This window comes from Phocoena phocoena, chromosome 3 (assembly GCF_963924675.1).
Source record: "Phocoena phocoena chromosome 3, mPhoPho1.1, whole genome shotgun sequence".
NCBI classification, from domain to species: Eukaryota; Metazoa; Chordata; class Mammalia; order Artiodactyla; family Phocoenidae; genus Phocoena; species Phocoena phocoena.
The window spans coordinates 170,016,383-170,040,962 of NC_089221.1; the positions used below are offsets into that span (position 1 = coordinate 170,016,383).

At 55.9% G+C, this 24,580-nt stretch overlaps 1 protein-coding gene and 1 non-coding gene across 2 annotated transcripts; both read right to left on the minus strand.

Annotated features, from left to right (window-relative positions):
• Positions 1 to 1,482: 1,482 nt before the first annotated feature.
• On the minus strand, positions 1,483 to 19,571 carry HDGFL2 (HDGF like 2). Its single transcript, XM_065874363.1, has 16 exons — positions 19,447 to 19,571; positions 16,964 to 17,040; positions 16,731 to 16,869; positions 11,143 to 11,334; positions 7,672 to 7,788; positions 7,473 to 7,544; positions 6,712 to 6,868; positions 6,527 to 6,602; positions 6,145 to 6,454; positions 4,961 to 5,064; positions 4,001 to 4,074; positions 3,796 to 3,866; positions 3,334 to 3,435; positions 2,936 to 3,128; positions 2,113 to 2,245; positions 1,483 to 1,788 (listed from the first exon to the last, which is right to left on the minus strand). Exons 1-16 carry the CDS (start codon positions 19,516 to 19,518, stop codon positions 1,686 to 1,688), a joined length of 1,992 nt encoding a protein of 663 aa, XP_065730435.1. The 5' UTR covers positions 19,519 to 19,571; the 3' UTR covers positions 1,483 to 1,685.
• A 4,503-nt stretch (positions 19,572 to 24,074) lies between these two features.
• TRNAG-CCC (transfer RNA glycine (anticodon CCC)) lies at positions 24,075 to 24,147 on the minus strand. Its single transcript has one exon. It is a non-coding gene; the product is annotated as a tRNA-Gly (tRNA).
• Positions 24,148 to 24,580: the final 433 nt, after the last annotated feature.

Genomic DNA, 24,580 nt, shown 5'->3' on the forward strand with positions numbered 1-24,580 from the left:
CCCCAACCCCCGGAAGCTCCGGGCCCTGCCGGCTGGCACCCCACCTTTCTCCCTGAGCACGGCTGGCCCTTCTCCTGGCCGAGGAGCCAGGGGTGAGTACACGTCCCTTCCTGCTGCAGCCCACTCACCCGGCAGCGCCCCCTGGTCCTGGGTGAGCACAAGGACCCCACAGATGATGTTCTCAGGTCCCTGGGCCCAGAGGCTGCCGATGAAGGAATAAAGGGGCTCCCTCACACGGGATGGGGCCCTAGGGAGCACGTGACAAAATCTGCTCGAGGGACTCCAGGTGGTCCAGTGGTAAGGACTCTGTGCTTTCACTGCCGAGGGTGCGGGTTGGATCCCTGGTTGGAGAACTAAGATCCCACAAACCACAAGGCACGGCCAAAAAAAAAAAAAACAGAAAAACGTGCTCAACACACGTTCAGGTCTCAGTCACGTGCTCCGGGCCGGAGACCAGCAGCCCCTGGACAAGGGCCCCTTCCTTCCTGCCGTGCTCTCCCTGGATCCTTGGGGCGCCCTGCGAGGTGGGCTGCACATGGGAAGGTGGGACAACAGAGGGCCAGTCCCCCTGTTCCCCGGGAGATGCTGAGGGAGCTGCTGCGTCAGAAGTCCAGCGGCCCGAGGCTTGTCAAGCCCCCCCTTTCCACGCCTGCAGCCCCCCTATCTGGCCGCCTCCTTGACGGAGGAAGCGAAGTGGCCCTGCTTCTCAGAAATCACCAGGTGCCCCAAGCCCCGGGACGGATGGGCCAGCTCTCCCCAGAGGGTCACCACGGCTGCCAGGGGCCACAAGGGGCCCTGCGCCACAGGAGCTGGCCGAGGCAAGACACGGGGACCAGTCCGGGAACTTCCCCGAGCCTTTCCTTCCTCACTCCCCATCACGGACAGCCATCGGAGGGGGTGACACTGGAAACAGTCGTTCATGGAAACTGAGCTCAGCGACAACCTCCAATCCAACCAAACCAGACCAAACCAAACGGGGCAAGGGCAGGGGGCGGGGGCGGTACGCCAGGCCCATGGAGCAAAACCACACCACGCCTCTCTCTCAGCCGGGACAGAGGGGCTCAGCCACCGGCAGGACAGGGGACACACGGTCGAGGCCACCGTTTAACCAGCAACCACCATGTGCAGGTGCCTGGCTGGGCGCCACACACACATCCCCCATCTGAATCCAAGCGACAGGTGAGCACAGAGAAGCCCAGAGTGTGGGGCATCACTCGGCCCAGGTCACACAGCGAGGCCAGCCCCCAACACCCACGCCCTGTGCACATCGACGACAACAGACAGCCCTCAGCATCCCTCCTGGTACTTTTGGAAAGGCCTTGCTCACTGCCCCCGTCAGCCCTGCAGGGCCTGGAGCACCGTCAGAACCAAATTCATATTCGCTGCTCATGGTGACCCTATGGCTTAAAACCCTCTGTCCCTGGACGGCCCCTTGACAACTGCAAACCAGTGATGCTAGAAAACCAAGCCAATAAAAGCAACTTTTTTCATTAAAAAAACCCTTTATAGTCATTTCATGTCCGTTGGAAATCACAGAAATTAGGCAGAAAAAAAACCCAGGGGGACAAATACGAACAACACAGCGTCTCCCCAACAGTTCTCTGTTCCCTGGGTGCCGGGAAGGAGCCAGGCAGGCCTCGGGGCAGCTGCGAGTGGCGGCGGGGCCCGGCCACGGGCCACCCGGCTCAGCTGTCCTCGTCGTCCAGGGACTCCGAGTCCACCCGCAGCCTCTCTCGCTCCTGCCGCTCCTTCCCGGGCCCGTCCAGGTCGGGGCCCTCCCGCGCGCTGCTGGTGGAGGACAGCACGGGCGGGCAGGGGTGAGCAGGCCCCTCGCCGTCTGTCTCCTTCCTTCCACCTACAGAGACCAACAGCCCTCGCCCCCCAACCTCCCCCTGCCTGCCTGCAGCCCCGGCTCCCGTGGCGGGTGTCAGGAGGGAGCCACCCTCCGACAGCTCAGGCCCAGGCCGGCTGGCCCCGAGCTCCCTCCGAGGGGCCTGGGGGTCAGTCAGCGTGCGCGAGACTGATGTCCCTCGGGCCTTACCCAACTGGGAGCAGCTCAGACACCGGGCTGCCTTCTCCGGAAGTCGCCCCTGCGGCCCCAGCGACACTTACTCGTTGTGTGATGGATCTTCAGAGGAGCCGCCCCCTGGCCCCTCTTCTGAGTTCTGTCCTTCCTCCGGCTCCTTGTCCTCCATGCTCTCCCCCTTCTGGGACGTCGCCTCGCCGTTCACAGGGGCCGAGAGATCTGTGGGGAGAGAGGCTCGTGGGACGCTGTGGGGCAACCTGCCTGCAGAGAGCGAGCAGCGTGCGAGCACCCGCCTGTGCACCTGAATTCACCCGCACCCCCGAGCCACCGGACACACGGGGGCCGCGGCCGCGTGGGGCTCTTCCTCCAGCCGGCCCCTGGCCCGTCCACGCAGCCTGGAGATGGGAGGGGCCAGTAAACGAATGGCCGTGGGCGACACTGGGGAAAAGCCTGCCACGGCCGTGTCCAAACAGACGTAAGGAGAGACGGCCCCCTCTGTGCTCTCCCCCGGGCAGCCTCGGCTTCGGCTAAGCCCTCTCGGTGCTGGTCTTAAGGGCTGCTCCAAACATGTCTCACCAGGACCGCGTGACCCCAGCAGGGAGGAACGCTCTCCTGTCCCCGCAGCCACTGTCCCTGCCACAGACGCCCTTGCTCCTCTCAGCCCACCTGTGGCCCTCCCCTCCCAGACCTCTGCGACCACCCATCCCAGAAACGCTCGCGCACCTGGCCACACACACACAGCCTCCCCTGCTACCTGGCTCTGAGGGTCTGGATGGAGCCTATGAGCAGCACAGGGGCGTGTGGCCCAGACACCAGCTGCCTTGGGGACACAGCCAGCCTGAGCAGCGAGTGCCGACAGATGGCGCCACCTGGGCAGTCTGCTCGGCGCCCCTCCCGCCAGCTCCTCACCAGTGCTCGCCTCGTCCTCCGCCCTCTCCGCAGGGGCCTCCTCTCCGGCCAGTATCTCCTCGGCCTTCTCCGGCCCAGTTCTGGTCGCCTTCTGGATAGCCTCGATCTTTGGTCCCAGGACCCGAGACTTGAGCCGGGCGTAGACCTCCGCAGCTTTCTCCATCACGTCCTTGTTGGCCTTGTAGCGGCGGATCTGGCCCACCAAGAGGCCTGGCTCAGGGGGCGCAGCCTCCTCACCCCCCGCCCGAGACCCTCCCCCATCACCGCACCCCGCAGCGCCTCCCGTGCGCATGGCTTCGTCCTCGCTGACCACAGGCGGCTGTGGCCGGAAGCCCGGCGCCCCGAGCAGACCCGTAGCCCCACCACCAGCCCCTTCAACCCCTGGGCTCCCGCCGCACCTTCTTCAACGTGGCCACCACGTCCGTGTTCTTCTGGAGGATCTGTGAGGTCACCTGCAGGGTCCCTAGTTCCTCTAACGCGTTCAGACACCTCTTCACATCCTACAGGACAGCAAGGGCAGTGAGGAGGGTCAGCACCTAGCTGCGGGGGTTCTAGGGGGCCCAAGAGGGCAGAGAAGGACACCCTGGGCTGAGCAACAGGGAGCCCCGGGGACAGTGGTGAAGCACCCAGAACTCGAGGGGTCTTGGGGCCTCATGTGGCACCACCTGGTGGGAACGCAGAGCACTGCACCCAGGAGGCCAAGCTGGGCCCTTATCTGGTGGGCGCCCATGTGAACAAGGACCCTGCCCTGCGTGTGCGGCCTGGCTTTGCCTCAGCGTCCCCAGACTTCTAAGGGAGCTCGAGCGATGAGGGGGTAGGGGAACTGAGACATGACCTCTGCACCCCGAGGAAGGTCTCACCGGATTGTCAACCTTCAGGGCGAACTTGATCTCGCTGTGCAGCTTCTGAAGCTTCTCCTCCACGGAAGGTTCTGTGGCCAAGAGAGAAGGCAGTGCCCAGGCCTGAGCAGGGTCCCTGGTGATGGGAGCCGGCTCCTCCAGGGCCGTCCCTCCTCCCGTTCGGCGACCTCAGGCTGCAACCAGGGCTGGGCAGCTGGCCCCTCACCTTTCTTCTTCTCAACCTTCCGGTCTGGTGGGAACCCTTCCGACCGCTTCCGGGTCCGTTCCATTTTCGCGGGCCTGTGGAGAGTCGCGCCCTTAGAAGGCCTCTGACCAATGCCCCCACTGAGGGCCGGGGGCCTGTGGGGGGACCCATGGCCGCTGCAGAAGGAAACCATCAGGAGGCCCGGGAGGCTGGGAGGAGGAGGCTCAAGGCCCGCCTGACCTGGTCTAGGGCAGCACCCGAGGGGACCCAAGACATAACCCTTCCTCTAGGAAGTAAATAATGTGAAAGCCCAGAATTTTTTTTTTTTTTTTTTTTTAAACAGGTGGTTAAGGGTGAGTGGCTAGTTATGTAGACCCCAGCACATGAGTTACTCTGATATGATGCTGGGAAACGGCAGCTGGCATGTCACCGAGCCTTCGATTCTACATCCTGCTCGGCAGCCTGGCTGCCATATTCCCACGGGGCAGGTTTGTTTACTGATGGCTGGGATTCCACATAGAAAGTGGGCAGGGAGATGGGCTCTGTGCTCCCACCTCAGTGGGCCTTGGACTTTAAAAGGCCTGAGAACCACTGGTCTGGGGACAGTCTCGCCCCCTCAGCACTGGCGACACGGGGGCCGGGTCATCCTCTGTGGTGCTCCATCCTGGCCACTGTGGGGAGAGGGGCGGCCTCCCTGGCTCCACCCACTGGATCCCAGGAACCGCCCCCACGTGACCACCACAGATGTCCCAGGACACTGCCTGGTGTCCCCTGGGAGCAGGGTCACCCTGGGGGGAGAGGCCTACTCTGGGGAAGGACCACAGACCTTGGCAGTGACTCCTGCATAACCTGATGGGGCCCCAAGAACCAGACACTTCAACTGGATTCAGTCTCAAAGACTGGATTCAGAAGCTGGGGCCCTTCCTTGAGATGTGGGGACCCCCAGGGGGCTATGCGAGGAGTGGCAGTGCGGGAACGGACCTGGCCCGGGGCTTCTCCTCGGGGCGCCCTCTCTTCTCCTTCTGGCTGGGTCTCCGCGCGGGCTCTGTGCTTTGCAGGTGCAACTTCTTCGCTGATTTCTTCACCTGTAGCAACCAGAGAAAGGGAGGGACTGGAGCGGCAGTCGGCGTGGGGCTGCCCCAGACCCCTGAGCTGTTCCCTTAGAGACACAGTGTAACATTCCCTGCTATCACCTTCGCCTGATGGGAGCTGATAGACTGGGCAGGATGGATCCCGTGTCCAGTCCACCCCCGGGCAGCAGCTTCTCAGGGTCTGAAAGGATCACCCAACAGTGGGGCAGCCCCACTGCATTCCTCTTGCCAAGCAACACACCACCTGTGCCAGGGAACTTGGTCCCCCTTTTGTGACAAAATGGAGAGCAGTGGAGAGAGAACAGGGCATTGTTCGGCTCCCCCACCCCTATCGAGTGGGATCCTGGGCTCGGACCAGAAGGCGATGGGCCCGGGGGGCTCGGATTCCTGGACTCAGGCCGGCCTGTGAGAGCCAGGAGGACAGGGAGCTGACGCCCTACGGTCACACACGGTGCTAAGGGTCACCACCAACATGCACCAGAGGCCGAACTGCTCCCATGCTTACCCCACAAGCCGTTCCCCCGCAGCAGCCAGAGGGCATCTGTGAGCACCCACCCCTCCTCTGCCCACAGCCTTCCAGGGTCCCACCTACCTCCCTTGGGGTAACAGCCCAAGTCCTCCACAAGGCCCTGTACGACCTACCCCTTCCCCTCCCTGCCCTCCCCTCCTCCCTCTCTCCCCCTCGCTCACTCTGCTCCAGACACACGGGCCTCCTGGCTGTTCCTCCAACACACCAGGCACGGTCCTGCCCCAGGGCCTTTGCACGGGCCGTGCGCTCGGCCAGGAATGCCTCTCCCCAAGATATCTTCTCACTTCATTCAGATCCTTACTTAAGGTCGGCTGCCAGCCTGAAGCCTCTGAGGTCTGCCCTCTTTGCGATGGAAACCCTCTCGCCCCCGCAGCTCACACCCCGCCCTGGCTTCCATCTCCTTGGCACCACACACCATCTTCAGGTGGTCCGCTGCCCGTCCCCCTCCCTCAAGTGTCAGCTCCTTAACAGCGGGCTCTCTGTGTCTCCCTGACCGCTTGGCGCCCCGCACACAACGACTGCTGCATGGACGCCGCCGGACGCACCTCTCTGTCCAGCTCGGCCTCGGGCTCCGAGTCGGAGGAGGACTGGGGGCCCCGGCCCCGGCCCTTCCGGCCGCGCTTCTTGACGGGCTCGTCATCGTCCTTGAGCTCGTCGCCGCTGCTGCCGGCGCTGCCCGCACGCGCCGCCTCCCCGCGCTCCCGCCCGCGCCGCCGCTCCTTCTCCTCCTTCTCGCGCTCACGCAGCCGCCGCAGCTCCTCCTCCTGCTCTCTGCGCCGCCGCGCCTCCAGCTCGCGCCGCCGCTCCTCGTCCCGGCGCTTCCACTCGCTGATGCGGTCCACCTCGTCGCTGTCGCTGAGGGTGCGGGCCGGTTAGGGCTCCCGTCCCGGCCTGCCCGCGCCCCCGCCCCGAGGGCCCCGCACCCACCTGTCGCTGCTCGAGGTGGTCGGTGGCCGCTCAGCCTTAGGTTTCCGCCCACGGGGCTTGGGGGGAGGCTTCTCGGCTGTGGAAGAGCGGGGGCGGGGTGGCCTCTCCGGCGTCTCTCGGTGGGAGTTCCCCCCCCACCGCCAGGCCAGGCGCAGGCCCAGGGCAGCACCCCCCAGCCGGCCTACCTGGCTTCCTGCCCCGAGGAGGCTTCTTTACGGACGCGTCCGAGTCGGAGGAGGACGAGCAGGAGGAGGAGGACGCCGACCTCGCCACGGCCGCAGGCTCAGCCTTGGCCCCGTCTGATTCTGCTTTGGAGTCCGAGTCGGAGGCTGACGGCGCCTTCTGGGGGAGGCCCGGGGAGGTGAGAGCAGCCAGGGCGAGGGCGACCCCAGGCGTGCCTGCAGCGCCCCACCCCGCCCAAACCCACAACCCTTCGTTCTGGCCCAGAACCCCAGACACACACACACACCCCACGCTCACACGCTCATGCACACATACTTGTGTACACACAATACACACAACACACTTGTACACGCTCATACATGCCTGCCTGCGCACAACACACACACACGCACATACATCACACTTGCACACGGGTGCGCACACGCGTGCATTCTCTCTCTCATGGGGCCCCTCAGAGTGCTTTGCCCCCCTCCGATGCCAGCATCCCGTTTTCCAAACCGGCCTCTAAGGCCCTCTCGGGGGCAGCAGCGGCCTCCTGCTCCGGGGAGGTGCTCCGCGCACACGGCGCTTGGAAACCATGGGCCAAAGCCATGAGTGAAGGTGGAGGCGGATGTCAGCGGACCCCGGCGTCTCCCTGGGGCCTACAGCCTCCCCTCCTCCAAAACGGACTGACCCCGACCTCAGACGGTGGCTGGTGACCGTGGGGAGATGCTTGAGGAGCTTCCACCGGCCGGTGTGTGGGAACAAAATAAAACACCCGTACCTTTTTCTTCCGTCCTGGAAGGGGACCCCGCCGTGGGGCCCGGACCACGGCTTTCTTCTCGGGGGTGAAGTCCTGGGCAGAGAGAAGGGAGCTGGACGTGCTGCCCACCGGCCAGCCACCCCTCGCCCCCCCCCCCCGCCCCCCCACCCCGTGCATCCCTCCCCCTGGGCGCCTGCCCAGGGTCCGGCCAGCTGCTCACCTGGTCACTGGTCTTCTCTGACTCGGAGGAGCTTTCCGAGTTCTCCTCCTCGGATGGAGACATGCTGGCTTGATCCAGGTCACTGGAGGCCTTTCGAGCTCGTTTTGAGACCGACATCTGGAAGGGGAGCAGCCCGGACACATCAGCAACTGAGAAAGCCCACGTGCTCGGGAAACTTTGGGGGGAGGAGGACAGGGACCCTTTTGAGAATCTGATAAAAACCAGGGATACTGATCCTAGAAGACATGATGCTCAGTGAAAGAAGCCAGACACAGAAGGACAAATACTTTGTGATCTCACTCACAGGAGATCCCTAGAGAGTCAGATCCACAGAGACAGGAAGTAGATGGTGGGGGCTGGGGGGAGGGGGAGGGGGAGTCAGGGTTTCATGGGGACAGAGTTTCAGTTTGGGAAGATGAGAAAGTTCTGGAGATGGATGGTAGGGATGGTTGCCCAACGATGGGAATGTAAAATGCTACTGAACTGTGCGCTTAAAAATGGTTAAGATGGTGAATTTCATGTTGTGTGTATTTTACTACAATTAAAAAAAATAATACAAACCAGGAATCCTTCCCCCAGAAAAACACATACACATATGTTTTGTAACTAGATAGAGGTGGTGGTTGCACCACTTCTGTTAAATGCCACTGAGTTGTACGTTTCAGAACGGTTAATTTTTTTATGTGAATTTCACCTCAATAAGAAAGATTTTTTAAACACACACATACATACAATTCCAAATTAGGTTTCAGGGGTTCACAGACTCCCAGATGCTCACTCAAGCCAATTTAAGAAACTGTATAAAGGAAGAACTGAGGAGGCAAAGAGGACTGAGCTTTGGACACAGATCTCGGCCCACTGACGCCTGGTCCTCCCCGTCAGGGTGTGGGTTTAGGTACGATGCACCTCTGCCTCTGTCCCGTTACAGCCCAGACTCGCTGGTTCTCGTCACAAGCGCTTACTGAGAGCATCTCACCTCCTCCGGGGCCTGACCAAGGCCAGGGTACGATGGGCTGCACTGTGCACTCCAAAACGCATACAGTGAAGACCTGACCCCCAGGACCCCAGAATGTGACTATTTGGAGATGGGTCTTTGAAGAGATAATTAAAGTAAAATGAGGTATTAGGGTGGCCCTGACCCAATATGACTGGGGTCCTTATAAGAAGAGGAGATTAGGACACAGAAATGCACAGAGGGAGACCACGTGAAGAGATGGTGGACACACAGAAAAAGAGTGACAAAAGAACGTTAACTAGAGAGAGAGAGAGCACAAAGCTGAGCTGGCAGAAAGCCATAGCCACACCCCCCAAAATGGGGAAAGGAACACCAATAGGTGTGTTCCCAGCTAGGGTGCTGGGTTACGAGGGAAGAGATCATCTAAATGCCTCCCTAGTGTGGGGGAAAGGTGTTGTAATAATGACTTATATTCATTTAACGCAAAGTTGGCCAAAAAACCCAAAAAGACAAAACCTGAATACATACTGACCTACAAGTAGTGGTTAATACCTAAGGGGTAGGATGGGGGGGCCATTTATTTTCAAGATATTTCTGTCTAACTCCTTCAGTAACTGTAAACAGAAACAACAGGGACTTCTAAACGATGCCAGGGACTTCCCTCGTGGTCCAGTGGCTAAGAATCTGCCTTCTAGCAACCTAAGTGTCCATTGACAGATGAATGGATAAAGAAGATGTGGCATATATATACAATGGAATAAGCCATGAAAAGAAACAAAACTGAGTTATTTGTAGTGAGGTGGATGGACCTAGAATCGGTCATACAGAGTGAAGTAAGTCAGAAAAACAAATACCGTATGCTAACATATATATGGAATCTAAAAAAAAAAAAAAGGCTCTGAAGAACCTAGGGGCAGGACAGGAATAAAGACACAGACGTAGAGAATGGACTTGAGGACACGGGGAGTGGGAAGGGTAAGCTGGGACGAAGTGAGGGAGTAGCATGGACTTATATACACTACCAAATGTAAAACAGCTAGTGGGAAGCAGCCGCATAGCACAGGGAGATCAGCTCGGTGCTTTGTGACCACCTAGAGGGGTGGGATAAGGAGAGTGGGAGGGAGACGCAAGAGGGAGGGGATATGGGGATATACGTGTGCATATAGCTGATTCACTTTGTTATACAGCAGAAACTAACACAACATTGTAAAGCAATTATACTCCAATAAAGATGTTAAAGGAAAAAAAGAAAAAAGAAGAAGAAAAAAAAAAAGAATCCTCCTTCCAATGCAGGGGACGGGGGTGCAACCCCTGGTCGGGGAAGTAAGATGCCACATGCTGCGGGGCAACTAAGCCTGCACGCTCTAGAGCCGGCACACGCCACAACTAGAGAGCCCATGTGCTGCAACTACTGAACCCACGTGCCACAACTACAGAGAAGTCTGCATGCCACAACGAAGAGCCCGCGTGCCACAACTAAGACCCGACACAGCCAAATAAATAAATAAATAAAATATTAAAAAAGAATCATAACGTTTAAGGACAAGGAAATGCTCATCTATTAGGTGGAAAAACAGCAAGACACATTACGTGCGTGATTGCCAATTCCATACTTTACATACCCACCCCACCCGTGAGGCACACACAAGATCACAGAGAAACACATCAGGATGTTTCTAGTCCTTGGCGCAGAAACCCCCTCAGATAGTTCGGGCATTTTTCACTGGCTTCTTTATGCTTTTCACATCTTCTAACTTATCTACGATGAGCATGGCTTATTGTTATAAATGGAACCAAAAGCAAATGTTATTTTTAAAAATCATAAAAACAATGCCTTACTCTATCAAAAGAATTTGCTGCTAGGTCCCGGTCCTTTCATTCTGCACCGAAATATTCGGAAGCAGTCAAAAGGCAGAGGAGAGGGGAAAAAAGGCAGGAAAGAGAATCTCTCCAAGAGAACTCAAAACTCACATCCACACAAAAACTTGTACACGAATGTTCCCAGCAGCGTTATTTGTGATGGCCCCAAAGTGGAAACAACCCGAACGTCCATAAACGGATGACAGATAAACAAAGTGTGGTCGGGCCATACCCGGGAATATCGCTCAGCCATGAAAAGGAGAGAAGCCCTGACACTCGCTACCACGTGGATGGACCCTGAGGACACGATGCTCAGTGACAGAAGCCAGCACAGAAGGACACACACTGTGTGATTCCACTGATGGGAAACGTCCAGAACAGACAAGTTCCACAGAGGCGGATTCCTAGGTACTAGGGAATGAAGGTGGGGATGTGGGGGGACTGCTAGTGAGGACGGGGTTTCTTTTTGGGGTGATGGAAAGTTCTAGAACTGACAGAGGGGATGCTGGCACAACTATGTGAATGTACTAAAAACTGAAAGAAGCAAAGGCCGGAGAAGGAGAAAAGCAGATGGCCAGACGGAACCTGTGGAGGGAGCAGGGAGGGCCACAGCCCCCCACAGGCCGGCTGTGCCCGCCCCACCCCCGCGCCCCTACCTTCAAGGCCACTGCCTTCCGCTTGAGGCCGCTGTTGTCACTGCTCTTGTCCGAGTCCGAGTCACTCTCCATTCTGTCGCTGGCGGCTGCAGCGGTCACGGCTGTGACCGCCATGACCCCCCGGTCCTCGTCGTCCTCACTGCCAACTGCCGGATCGGCTTCAGGGGCCTCACTGTCGGAGGAGCTCACCGGCTGGGGGTGGGGACAGAGACAGCAGGTCACCACCAGGCGTGGCCCACAGGGCAGCAGCCACTGGCCGGGTCTCAAGTGTCAGGGTCTGGCCTGCTCGCTCTCCAAATGCGTGAACTGAGGCTCAGAGAGCTCCAAGGGGGACTTCCCTGGCGGTCCAGTGGTTAAGACACTGTGTTCCCAATGCAGGGGGCGTGGGTTCAATCCCTGGTAGGGGAACTAAGATCCCATACGCCGTGCGGCACGGCCAAACAATATTAAAAAACAAAACAAAACAGAAAGCTCTGAGGACTGATGCGGCAGGGCGAGATGGGCACGTGTGGGCTAGCCGCTAGGATTCAAGCACTGCAGGATCTGAGGGCAGACCCTGGGCCAGTGACTTAAGCCCCTGTGTGCCTCATCCCCCATCTGAGCAACGGGGCTGACACCACTTTGGCCTCACAGGGCTGTGGCGAGGGTGAGACAGAAGTGGCATGTACTGAGGACAGTGCCCAGACTGGCAGGAGGTCCATTGAGGTTTGCTTTTTGTAAACATGATTATTACTGCAATTACTAATGAGGAGGAAAATGACCTAGGACAGGACCTCTGGGCGCGAACTTCCAGGCACTTCTGTTTCTGTTTTAGCCACAATGCCTGCTCAGGCGCTAACAGCCGCAAAAATAGCAGACACGTAGGTGGCACTTCTTCGGTGCTAGCCGCGTGCCGGTCTTGTCTGCACACTCAGTTGCCGTCTGTGAGCAGCAGCCAGGTGCCAGGCACTGTGCTAGGGAGGTGGGAGCGCCCAGACATGGCCCTGCCCCTGGGGAGCTTACAATCTAGTGGGAGACCGACCACGGCCGTGTGAGCAGACCAGAGTTGAGGGGGTGTGGAGGAAATGGAACCCTCTTACACTGTGGTGGGGGGGAATGTAAAGTGGTTGCAGCCAACATGGAAAACAATATGGCGGTTCCTCAAAAAACTAAGAATAGAGCTACCACATGATCCAGCAATCCCACTCCTGGGCATATGTCCAGAGAAAACTATAATTCGAAAAGATCCACGCACCTCTATGTTCACAGTAGCACTATTTACCATAACCGAGACACAGAAACAACCTAAATGTCCATCAACAGATGAATGGATAAAGAAGATGTGGTGCGTATACACATTGGACTATTACTCAGCCGTAAAACAGAATGAAATAATGCCATCTGCAGCAACATGGATGGACCTAGAGATGATCATACTAAGTAAGTCAGAAAGAGAAAGACAAATACCGTACAATATCACTTATATGTGGGATCTAAAATATGACACAGGGAAATTCCCTGCTGGTCCAGTGGTTAAGACTCCATGCTTCCACTGCAGGGGGCATGGGTTCAATCCCCGGTTGGGGAACTAAGATCTGGCATGCCGTGTGGCACAGCCAAAAATTAAAAAAAAAAAAAAAAAAAAAGGGTAAAAAGTGCCACACGAAGTAGGTGAAGCCCCAAACCTGAAACACTGAGAGAGAACCATCAGACTGTCAGGTGGATTTCCCTCACGCCTCTCCTCCGGGGTGTCGCTTTTCTCTGGGGCACCCCTGGTGAGTGGAGAAGGGAAAGGACGTCCCCGGTTCTTCACGGGGGAAACAGCAGTGTGAATGACTAAATGGAGGGTCCAGGACCCTGCTGATTGTCTGCGGGAGGAACAGAGTCAGCCTCGTGGCAGTGAGAGCTAGCAGACACGAGGAATCATCTCTCTCCGTGTAACATGTGGGGAGCTGTCATTCTCACTCTGCAGACGAGGCAAAAGGCGGCGTGATGGAGCCAGATCACACGGCGACTAAGCGACAGAGCTGGGGTGCAAGCCAGCTCTGCTGGGCCCTGAAGCCTGGCCCACTGGACACAGCTACTGCCTGTTACAAACCCCGGCTTGCTTCTGCTAAGCGCTCAACCAACTGTGGCCAGATGTGCGCCTCGATAGCCGGGGAGGCGACTGGGACGAGTGGGCATGTTCCATAAGTGGGGAAACAAGGTCTCCGGGAAGGTAAGTGACTTGCCCCGCACTGTGCTTTGGGGATAAAGCCAGGAACTCTGCATCTCCTGGGCTCGCCCCATGAGACCTAACTACCTGCCAGCAAAAGTTTTGGGAAATCCGATCCCCATGGAGACATCTGGAGGACAGGAACATTGGTGGCTCAGAGAGGAACCAGGAAATAAAGGCCAAGAGCCAGCTGACCTGCAACCATCCCGAGACCCACTGGTTGAGTGAGATGAGTGATGAGTGTTGGTCTCTTTCACTGTCTCTCTCTTTTTTTTTTTTTTTGGCCTCACGGCGCGGCATGCGGGATCTTAGTTCCCCGACCAGGGATCGAACCCGTGTCCCCTGCATTGGGAGTGCAGAGTCTTAACCCCTGGAGCCCCAGGGAAGCCCCCTCTCACTGTCTTAATGGGTCGGGAGGGTGACAGAGGTGGAAAGGGAAGGTCAGGCCCAGCCTGGCCTCCTCGGTCCCCAATACCTTGCACCCCTGTGCCGGGTGCCTGATGTGCACTGGCTCACCGTGTTCCCCCGACAGCCCCATGAGAGCTTGTCGTACCCTAAGCCTCTGTTTTAGATGAGGAAACTGAGGCTCCGAGAGGTGACGTCAATCAAACCCCAAAGAACACGGTGAACAGGAGGAAGAGCCAGGCCTCGAACCCAGGTCCACGCATCCACACAGCAGGGCTCTTACCCCAGGATCCATGTGTAGAGGTCCTTCTCCGTGCCCACCTGCCCCTCCAGGACCCCACCTGGCTTGTACCGACCAGAAAAGAACTTCAGCCTGGGAGACGGGAGGCCTGGGTTTTAGTTCCAGCTCAGCTCGAACCAGCTACTGGGACAGGTCCCTTTACCTCCTCTATCAGGTCACGAGGATGTATCAACTGGGATCCTTCTAGGTCAATCCTTCTCAACAAGGGATGATTCTTTCCCCGAGGAGGCATTTAGCAATGTCTAGAGACATTCAAATTTTCAAGATGCTGGGGGGGGGAGGGTGTCTTGGCATCGAGTGGGCGGGGCCAGGGATGCTGCTCAACAGCCCACAGTGCCTAGGACGCCCCACGGAGAGGGAGAGAAGTTGAAAAACCCTGGTCCAGGTCTCTGAGGCCTCACGTTCCAGCTGGGTCCTTCCCGGCAATCAAGCAAACACTCCGGGCCTCAGCGTGCTCAGCTGTAAGACGGAAAAGATTCCACCTACCCAGCCCATCTCGGGATTACTGGATATAGCTGGAACCGCACTGAGATAGCGTTTTTCCACCTCCTGGCTTGGCAGGAGGGTGCGGGAACAGGCCCTGCCGTACGCTCCTGGTGGGAGCACAGTGAGCTAAGGCTGTCAAAAAGAATAAAGCTGTTCTCTGCACAGACGAGGGAGACCAATTGGGGGAATAAAGCCAAGTGGAGCATTACATGCTTCAAAAAAGCAAGCTATGTAGGGTTTTACGTGAACAAAGAATCTTGGAAGGACACACAAGGAACTGGTAGCTAGGGCTACCTTGAGAGGAAACTTAAACAGAACGGCCGCGAGGCAGGGCTGATCCCTCACCGTATGCCCTTTTGTACTTTTCAGTCTTGTACCAGGAGTCTGTACTCCCACTCGAAACGTAAAACTAAAGTAAAACCTTATAGGATGAAAAGACAGACTGCCCGGGCACCCTCCAAGCGGTGCTTCCAAAAGCCTGCTGTGGACTGGCTCCATCAGAAGCATCTAGATAACTCGGGGGATGAACCACCTCAAGGTGCCCAGGCCTCAGCCCTAAACTACCACACCTAAACCTCTGGGGTGGGGCCCAGGGATCTGCATTTTTAACCCAATGTTCTTTTGGAGGCACAGATGGGTCAGAGAACCAAACAGCAGTAATATGCTCTCACACCTATACCTACTTCTCAACCTGGGGAGTCTGTATGGGGCGGGTTTAATGTCAAGGTTACACCATTTTTGAGTTTCATTTCCTTGAGGGCAGGCATCTACACGGTACTTCACAGGCTGAGGGTGAGTAATAAACATTAAATGGTGTATGATTCACCAGGAGGCAATACGCTTAGGACGAGACTAACCAGCACTTGAGCTGGGGCCAGAATACGGTCTCATGAAACTCAGCTACCTTCAGCAACTTCCGATCCGTTTACCCAAGTGGGAAATGTGCAAAGCCTGAAGAGACGATGGGGACCAAAGCAGGGGGAACGTCCATCTCCCAGACCCATCACGGGAGGTAAAAGGCACCACACACATGAAACGTGGGCCTGGACGCCTGAGAAGAGGCTGCCAAACCCTCAGCACTGGAGAGAGCTCTCGAACGGACCCCAGGTTCTAGATTGTGAGCTCCCAGAAGGCAAGAGGCGTGTCTGCATCACCTAGGATTCCTGGTCCCTAGTGCAGCACATGGCATGCGTGCGGCCAGGGTCTACACAGGAGTGTTTGCCGGGTCGGTGGGTAGATGGAAGGCACAGGAGAGGCACACCCAGACCATCTTGAGACCCCGAGTTCTCAAGCAGGACCAGATGCTACAAAACTACTCGGTCCTTCTCTCACACAAACCAGACCCTCTCCGACTCCCGCTTCCCCGCCCACAGACCACGCGGCAAGTCCGTTTCTTCCCTAACAGCAGAGCTCCGAGCTCTGCAGTCAATTCGCCAGGTCTCCCAGCCCACCTGGAGCCCACCCCTGCTGAGGCCAGGCTACTCCACCTCCCCGCGACTCCCCTTGTCTGCACCTCGCCCCAAAACACCCAGAGCAAGGCACCCCTCTGCCATCCTTCCTCAGCTTTCCACGGCTTTTTTACGAATTTAACTTCAACTTCTCTAAATTCCCTTTTTTCCCTGAATGTTTCCAGACACTGATTTGCCACTGAGAATGTCATCTCTGACTCTTAGCACTTCTTTCCCACCTGAGCAAGAGCTCTCACGTCTACTAACTACAGCCTTTTTCTGAGTTTGAAATCTGGCAGTAATGGGGGAAGGAAAGGGTGTTACTGAAAGGAAAAATATTTTTCTCCTTAGAAACAAAAGGTTTCTTAGGAGCTCTAACGATGCTGTTTCACATTCAGGCTAATCCTAGAGCAGTGGGTCTCACCAGGGGGGATCCTGCACCCCTCCACCCGACACTCGGCAATGTCTGCAGACGTGTTTGGTTGTCACAACTGGGTAAAGAAGGAGCTCCTGGCATCGAGTGGGTGGGGCCAGGGATGCTGCTCCAACCCCGACAGTGCCCAGGACCGCCCTCACGGAGAATGATGAGGCCCCAAACAACAGCGGCACCCAGCAGGAGGAGCCCTGTCCCAGAGGCCTCTCCTTTCTCTGTGGGACAAGCTAAGACCACCTCTGGTCCTCAGCGTGCTCGAGTGCCTGCTTCACCTGGGCTCCGCTGACCCCCGCCAGCCTCCCACCCCCGGCACCGACTCACCAGAGGAGCACTGTAGCTGGCATGGGGGTTGTTCTGGATCTCCCACAGGCCCTCATTGAAGCCTTTCCTCTTGTTGGGTTTCCCGTACTTATCTTTACATTTGTCGTAGGGAAACAGGTCCTTCGGTCCCAGGAAGGCTCTGGAGAAAAGAACCACGGGCCGAGCCCAGGTGAGCCAGGCCACCCCGGGAGGCAACAGCTGGGAAAAATCCACCCCCAGCGGGGGACACTTACGTTTCGTGGGTACCAAAGAAGAAGATGGGGTACTTGTTGGGCGGGGGCTTCACGGCACCGTCGGCGATGTCATCGATCTGCAGTGACAGGCCAGTCAGGGGGTGGCTGGGGGGTGGGGGACAGCTTCACCCACTGACCCAGGAAGTGACCAGGAAAACAGCCAAGTTACTTGGGGGAAAGCACGCTGGGAGGAGGGGAGCCTTCAACAGAGGAAGACGCATCACCTTCCAATTAGGCATCTGCCTTCTTCTGTGCAACGTGCCCCCCCCCGCCAATTGCATACCTGTCCGCTCCCCCCAGGGTGCTCTCTCTTCCCCCAAGGTAGGTATTTCACCTGGGCAAAGCCAAATACGGTCCTCTGAGCAGCCAGGGGCTGGGGCCAAGCCCAGCTTCCGTGAACTCCCAGGACCCTCCCACGGGACCCCCTCCCGCAAAGAGGCAATCGGTGATCAGTCTACCAGAGGCTGCAGCTGGCAGCTCCAAGGATGCAGAGGGTGGGGGGTGGGCTGCAGGGGACAGGCCCCGAGCATCCAGGAAGTCCCACCCTCTCCCTATAGGCCCATGGGCTCCAGCAGCTGTCAGTCATCTCCCCACAGGAGGCTAGCAGCCCCTTCCCTTCCAATCAGGTGCTTGGAAGCATTCTGGGCTTAAGAGAGCCAGCTGGAGGGGGGCGCGGAGGAAAGGGAGAAGCTGGTACTCTGGGAGGAAGGGAAGTACCCGTAAAGTTTTATCACTCTGGTGCTTCCAAGAAAGTAAGCCCGAGCAAATCAGGTTAGGGTGGGTTCTCTGGTCCCCATTAATTCCTTCCCGTCCTCTTCAAAGCCTGGGAGCTGCTGGAACCTTCCCTGCCCCCCTCACCCAGCTTCCTTCCTCAGTTCTCTGGGCTACTTTTCAAAGTCCTTGGGCCCTGGGCCCCAAACACCCATCCCAAGCATCCCGCTCCTGCACAGACGCATCCCCAAACTCCATCACCCTGAGGACCAGCCTGCCATGCCTTCCAGGCCCGCTTCTGCTCTGACCTCACCCAGGACCCGCCTCTGAGCCTGAGGCACAGACATCTCAGCGGCAGCACCTGTTAAGGACCACGCTCAGGGCTGCCTAGTTAGCAGTCCCTGAGCCCACTCCTGGCATCCTGTGGCGGCTTCTCTGCAACCAAACGCCCAGCTCTGTGTGATGCCCTCCTGCTTACTTCCACCCAGAGGGAGGAGGGTCTGGCAGGGAACGAGGATGAAATCGCCAGGCACCCCACAATACTGTCCAGGCAACTCCTGAGCTCCTTGTGTTCCAGCCGAGCCTTCAGCTTCATGCTTCTACTGCCTCTCCCTCCAAATTCCTTCAGTCCTAACATGCATATTCCACCAACCTCAGTCCTGGGGCAACTTAGACCTGGGGATGGCAACAACCTCCTGGTCCCTCCTCCACACTGGCCTGCCCCACAGACAGTGCCTGAAACTCCACTCTGCAGTTCTGAGACTCACGCTCAAGACTCCCTTCAGAACTGGACCCCTCGAATCATCTGGGTTCTCTGGATCCCAGCTTCCTCCAGAGGGGATCCCTAAAGTCCCCTGGGCCCAGCCCCCTCCCTCAGGGGCTCTCTTTCCAGCTTGAGTCCCCGTGGCTGGCCTCTGATTCAAGCATGCCTCCACCCACCCCAAGCCCTCCCTCCACCCACCCCAAGCCCTCCCTCCACCCTGTGCCCCCACCAGCTTCCTCCACCAGGGTCTGGCGGGGGAGCCCTGGGGGACGGGCGGCACCAGTCCCCAGGATCCCCCAAACAAGTCTTATTCCAATCTCCGGTCTCTGATGCCCCACATTTTCAGATCCAGTCCCCTCAGCTCCAGCGACCTTGTGAACACAGCACCCAGCCCTATTTCCAGCCCTGGTCCTGCTGAGCACCTCTCAACCTTGACCCTCAACCATTCTCCCTTACTGGAGCCCTTATCCCTAGGCCCCCTTCATACGTGGCTGAGGACCCCCAGCCCCTCAGAGCTTGGCTTCTTGATGCCCCCCATAAAGAGGTCCTTCAGCCCGGAGAACCTCCTTCCCATTCGTTTGAACCCTCTTCTCAAATACCAGATTCCTCAGCTCCCCTCACACCCACCAAACTCCTTCCGATTTGAACCCTGGCTCCTCAGGCCCCAGGTCCCTCAACCCCATACCCCTCGGCTCTGGGACCCCCAGAGCGGGTCCCCCAGGCTCGGGGCCCCCCGCACCTCCAGCGCGCGGGTTGCTCAGGCCCGGGACCGCTCCTGGCCCAGGTTCCCGCACAATCCCCGCGCGAGGGTTCCTCAGGCCGAGGACCGCCAGACCCCCAGGCACGCGAGTCCCCCAGGCCCGGGTCCCCCCAGACCCCAGGCGCGCGGGTTCCTCGGGCCCGGAGTCCCCCAGACCCCGGGAGCGCGGGTCCCTCAGGCCCGGGGCCCCTACTGCCCCACCCCACCCCCAACCCCCCGTCGCCTGGCCCATCTCCCTCGCGGCCTCACCCGGGCCGGCCAGTGCGGGTAGCCCTTCATCTTGGCGAACACCAAGTCCCCGGGCTTGAAGGCGTGCGGCATGCTGGCGGCGGGAGACCCAGGCCGCGGGAAGCGGCAGCGGCACGGGCAGCGGCGGCAGCGGCACGGGCAGCGGCGGCGGCGGCGGCGGCGGCGGCAGCAGCGGCGGCAAGGGGAGGCGAAGCCGGGGGCGGGAACAGGGCGCCGAGGGGGCGGGGGCGACGGCCTAGGTAGCGGGTTGGAGCGTGTTTATTGGCCTGCCCCTCGCCGGAAGTCCCGCCTTCCGGCCGTCACGGGCGGGCGACGCCGTCGCTCAGGACCACGTGCGGGGGATAGAGGAGCAGGGGGACCAATGAGAAGAGGGGTTGGAGCTGAGCAAGTTAACGGGATTGGATAACGGGTAGAGCCAAGGGGGCGTGACCCAGAAGCCTAACGGGAGGGGACGGAGGTTAAGGGAGGTGAAAGAGGAAAGGTAGGAGGAGAGAAACAGGCGCTCTGGGAGAGAAGAGGCAGGCAGCCAGGCTCCTTCGGGGCCGGGCTTAGGGTAGAGGGGCGGGCCATAGAACGCCACAGGAGGAGGGGCCTTAAGTAGGAAACATGCTACTGGATTACCACAGGAAAGAAGGCCCAATCACTGTAGGGGGCGCGTCACTGTAGGGGGCGCGTCATTGATAGCCTCCCGCTCCTGGGAGGAGGGGCATAATATAGAGCTGAAGGGCATTGGGTACCACGAGAGGAGCGGCTCAAGGTAGAGAACCGGCATTAGCTATCACAGGAGGAAAGGCTTAAGCGGCTGTCCGCTATTGGATATCGCAAGAGACAAGGTTCAACTCAAAATAGGGACGCGCAGTTGCCTGCTCGAGGGGGCGGGGCTTAGGGGTAGGGACTGGTCATGTGGGGGTCTGAGGATAAACAGCCAAAAAATTCACAAAACACTTATTTCTTCACTCACGACACCATTGAGCACCATATGCCAGAGCCACAAAATACCCAATATACATACTTATTCAGTCGAGAAAAATGTATTGAGCACTGCCTGGCCAAGTTAGGTAACCTCTGCCTCAGTCTCCCAACCTGTAAAACGGGACTCATAATGGTACAGATCTTATAGGGGAGTAAGAATTAAATGACATCACCGCCCCTAAGGCGCTGGAAACTGTGCCTGGCAGCAGAAAATACTGGAAGTACTTAGGTGCTGTTACTCCGGCTCCTGAAGTATCCAACATCTGCAGGGGAAAGAAATGTTAATTTCTTTGTAATTAAGACCCAGGGAAGGAACTCTGAGTAAAATAGGATGCTTAAGAAAGAGCTGAATTGGGCTTTCCTGGTGGCGCAGTGGTTAAGAATCCGCCTGCCAATACAGGGGACACGGATTCGAGCCGTAGTCCGCGAAGATCCCACATGCAGCGGAGCAAATAAGCGTGGGCTCCACAACTACTGAGCCAGCGTGCCACAACTACTGAAGCCCGTGTGCCTAGAGCCCATGCTCCGCAACAAGAGAAGGCACTGCAGTGAGAAGCCCATGCAGCGCAACGTAGAGTAGCAACGAAGACCCAACGCAGCCAGAAATAATAAATAAATAAATAATTTTATTTTTTTAAAAAAAGAAGAAAGAGCTGAATAAAACAACAAGGTCCTCCTTTATAGCACGGGGAAGTATATTCAACATCCTGTGATGAACCATAACGGAAAAGAACATAAAAAATAATGTATGTATATGTATAACTGAATCACTTTGTTGTACAGCAGAAATTAACACAACATTGTCAATCAACTATACTTCAATTTTTTAAAAAAAGGAAAAAGAAAAAAAAAAGCTGAGTAATGCCAGAGGCTTCGTCTATCATGGGGGAACAGAAGTATTTTCTGGAGGAGATAGTAGTTTAACCAGAGAGTTCAAAGATGACTAGAAATAGGTCCAGGTAGGGAGGTGGGCGCTGGGAGGGCATTTAGGGCAGACCGGATAGCAAAAGGGTCCGTTAAGGACCTATCGTATGCCTTGTGAATATCAGTAACACGCTTGGGTTTTATTTTAACTTCTTGGGGAAAAAAAACCTGGAGGGATTTGATCACAGGGTACAGCGATAATACTTTAATCTCAAGAAACATCCTTATGCATGTGAAATACATCTCAAAAAGGCAGGGTTTTTTTTTACAAAGTTAAACAAAGACTTACCATATGAACCAGTAATCCCAACTCTATGTATCTACCCAAGAGAAATGAAAACAAACATCCACACCAAAACTTATACAACTAATAGTCATAACAGCATTATTCACAAAAACCAAAAAGGGGAAATAACCCAAATGGCCATCTATGGATAAATGGATAAACGAAATGTGGTATATCCTGATGATGAATTTTACTGCTGACTCTTCAGCAAGAGAAAGAAACGAAGGGCCAATACACACTACAACAGGGATTAACTTCCAAAACATTATACTCAGTGAAAAAACCCAGACATAAGATCACATACTCTATGATTCCAACATCATATGACATTTGATACAATGTCCAAAAAAGGCAAAATTTTCAAGACAGAAAGTAGATCAGTATTTGCTTTGAGCTGAAGGTAGGAATCTAGAGTGACTGCAAAGGAGTATGAGGTTTCTTTAGGTGATGGAAAATCACCCTATGTTCTAAAACTAGATTGTGGTGATGGTCCTAGAGCTCTGTAAATATATAGTAAAATTCATTGAATTGTACACTTTAAAAAGGTGAATTTTAGGGTATGTAAATGATATATCTATGAAGCTGTTTTTAAAAAGATTCATGGGGTTTCCCTGATGGCTCAGTGGTTAAGAATCCGCCTGCCAATGAAGGGGACATGGGTTCGAGCCCTGGTCCGGGAAGATCACACATGCCGCGGAGCAACTAAGCCCGTGCGCCACAATTACTGAGCCTGTGCTCTAGAGCCTGCGAGCCACAACTACTGAAGCCTGCGCGCCTAGAGCCTGTCCTCCGCAACAAGAGAATCCATCACAATGAGAAGCCCGCACACCGCAACGACGAGTATCCCTCACTTGCGGCAACTAGAGGAAGCCCGCACGCAGAAACAAAGACCCAATGCAGCCAAAAATAAAATAAATACAATAAATAAATTTATTTTAAAAAATAAGTAAAATAAAAATAAAAAAGATTCCTTAGGCTGCTGTGTGAAGAAAGGCTGTAGGTAACATTGCCAGATAAAATTCAGGATTACCAGTTAAATCTGAATTGTAGATATGCAACAAATACTTTTTTAGGGTAAGTATGTTCCATGCAATATTTGTGACATACCTATACTAAAAAAGTATTTATTACACATTCTACAACATGGATGAACCCTGAGGCCATTATGCTCAGTGAAATAGACTAGTCACAAAAGGACAAATACTGTATGAGTCCACTTATAGGCGGTCCCCAGAGGAGTTAAATTCATAGAGACAGGAAGTAGAATGGTGGGACCACGGGCTGGGGGAGGGGCTTGGGAGTCAGTGTTTCATGGGGACAGAGTTTCCATTTGGAAAGATGAGAAAGTTCTGGAAATGATGATGGGGATGGTTGCCCAACAGTGTGAATGTACTTAATGCTACTGAGCTGTGCACTTAAAAATAGTTTAAATGGTTAACGTGTTATATATGTTTTATCACAATAAAAAAAATAATAATGCATATATCATGAAATAACAATATCTGATACATAGTTCTTTTCCAAATGGTTAAGTTTGTAATTTTTTTTTTTTTTTTGGCCGAGCCACTGGGCATGCGGGATCTTAGTTTCCTGACCAGGGATTGAACCCGGGCCCCAGCAGTGAAAGTGCCAAGTCCTAGCCACTGGACTGCCGTGGAATTCCCTGTAAATTTAAATTATATATATAAAACAATAAAGTATTTGTATCTGAAATACAGATCTAACTGGGCATTCCGTATTTTTATTTGCTAAATCTGGCACCCTCACATGAGGTAGAAGTTGCACAATAAATGAGGAACTTGGTGCGGAGGGGTCTGGCCTAGGCCAGGGTACAGATGGGGATACTGAGGCCCAGAGAGGGGCATGCCTTGCCTGAGGTCATACATCCAGTCCTTCCAAGGGCAAGAATGCCACTTCTCTGGGTTCCCACCTCCAGGGCCCTCCTGATTCAGTGCAAACTTCTCCCCCAGACCTTGAGCCAGTGCAGTAAACCAGAGACTGAGCTATGTCGAGCAGCTGAAAAAAGACCAGGCTCTGATGGAAGCCAGAGGGCAGAGTTCCCCAAGAGGGTTAGGAGGACTCCCCCAAAGTGGCAGCCTGAGCTGGGAGAGGAGCCATGCCTTCCCGCCAAATCAGAGGCCACTGAAGCCAACGGCTGGGCCATTAGTCATCACCTGGGGAGGTGACTTTGCTTCCTGTTCCCTGAGAGATGGTGCCTGGCACCTGGCCGGAGGAGACAAGGTGGGGAAGGTGCTGCCCTGCACCAAGAACTGCATGAAACGTCTCCTTCTAATCAGCAGGTGACCTGAGCACCTACTGTGTGCTGCAGGCTTGATCTCCAGTTTACAGCCTGGGCCATCAGCTTTCAATCCTATCATTTTTTTTAAAAATATTTGCTTATTTATTTAGGCTGTGCTGCGTCTTAGTTGTGGCATGTGAGATCTACTTCCCCAACCAGGGATCGAACCTGGGCCCCCTGCATTGGGAGTGCAGAGTCTTAACCACTGGACCACCAGGGAAGTCCCTCAATCCTCTGATTAACAAATATTTACTGCCCACTTACCCAAGTAGAATAATAACTAAGATTTATTGAGCAGCTACTATGTTCCAAGTCACATATAGTAAACATTTAACATGGTTAATTTCATTTCCACGTCAGTTGTTATTTTTCACCCCTGCTTTCCAGATAAGGAAACTGAGGCAGAGGGATAGCACCGGGGGATTGGAATCTGGGAGTGTTGGACATTTGACCCAGAGTTTCTCCTTACCTGAGCTGTGAGGGTAACATTCATTCATTCATTCCTGCCTCATTCATTCTCCCCAGGAGGGTATTGTCAGAAATTCAGAATCACAGCCCCTCTCAAGACCAGAGGCAACAAAATCTGCCTTTAAATAAGCTCCCAGGACTTGCCTGGTGGTACACTGGGTAAGACTCCGCGCTCCCAAAGCAGG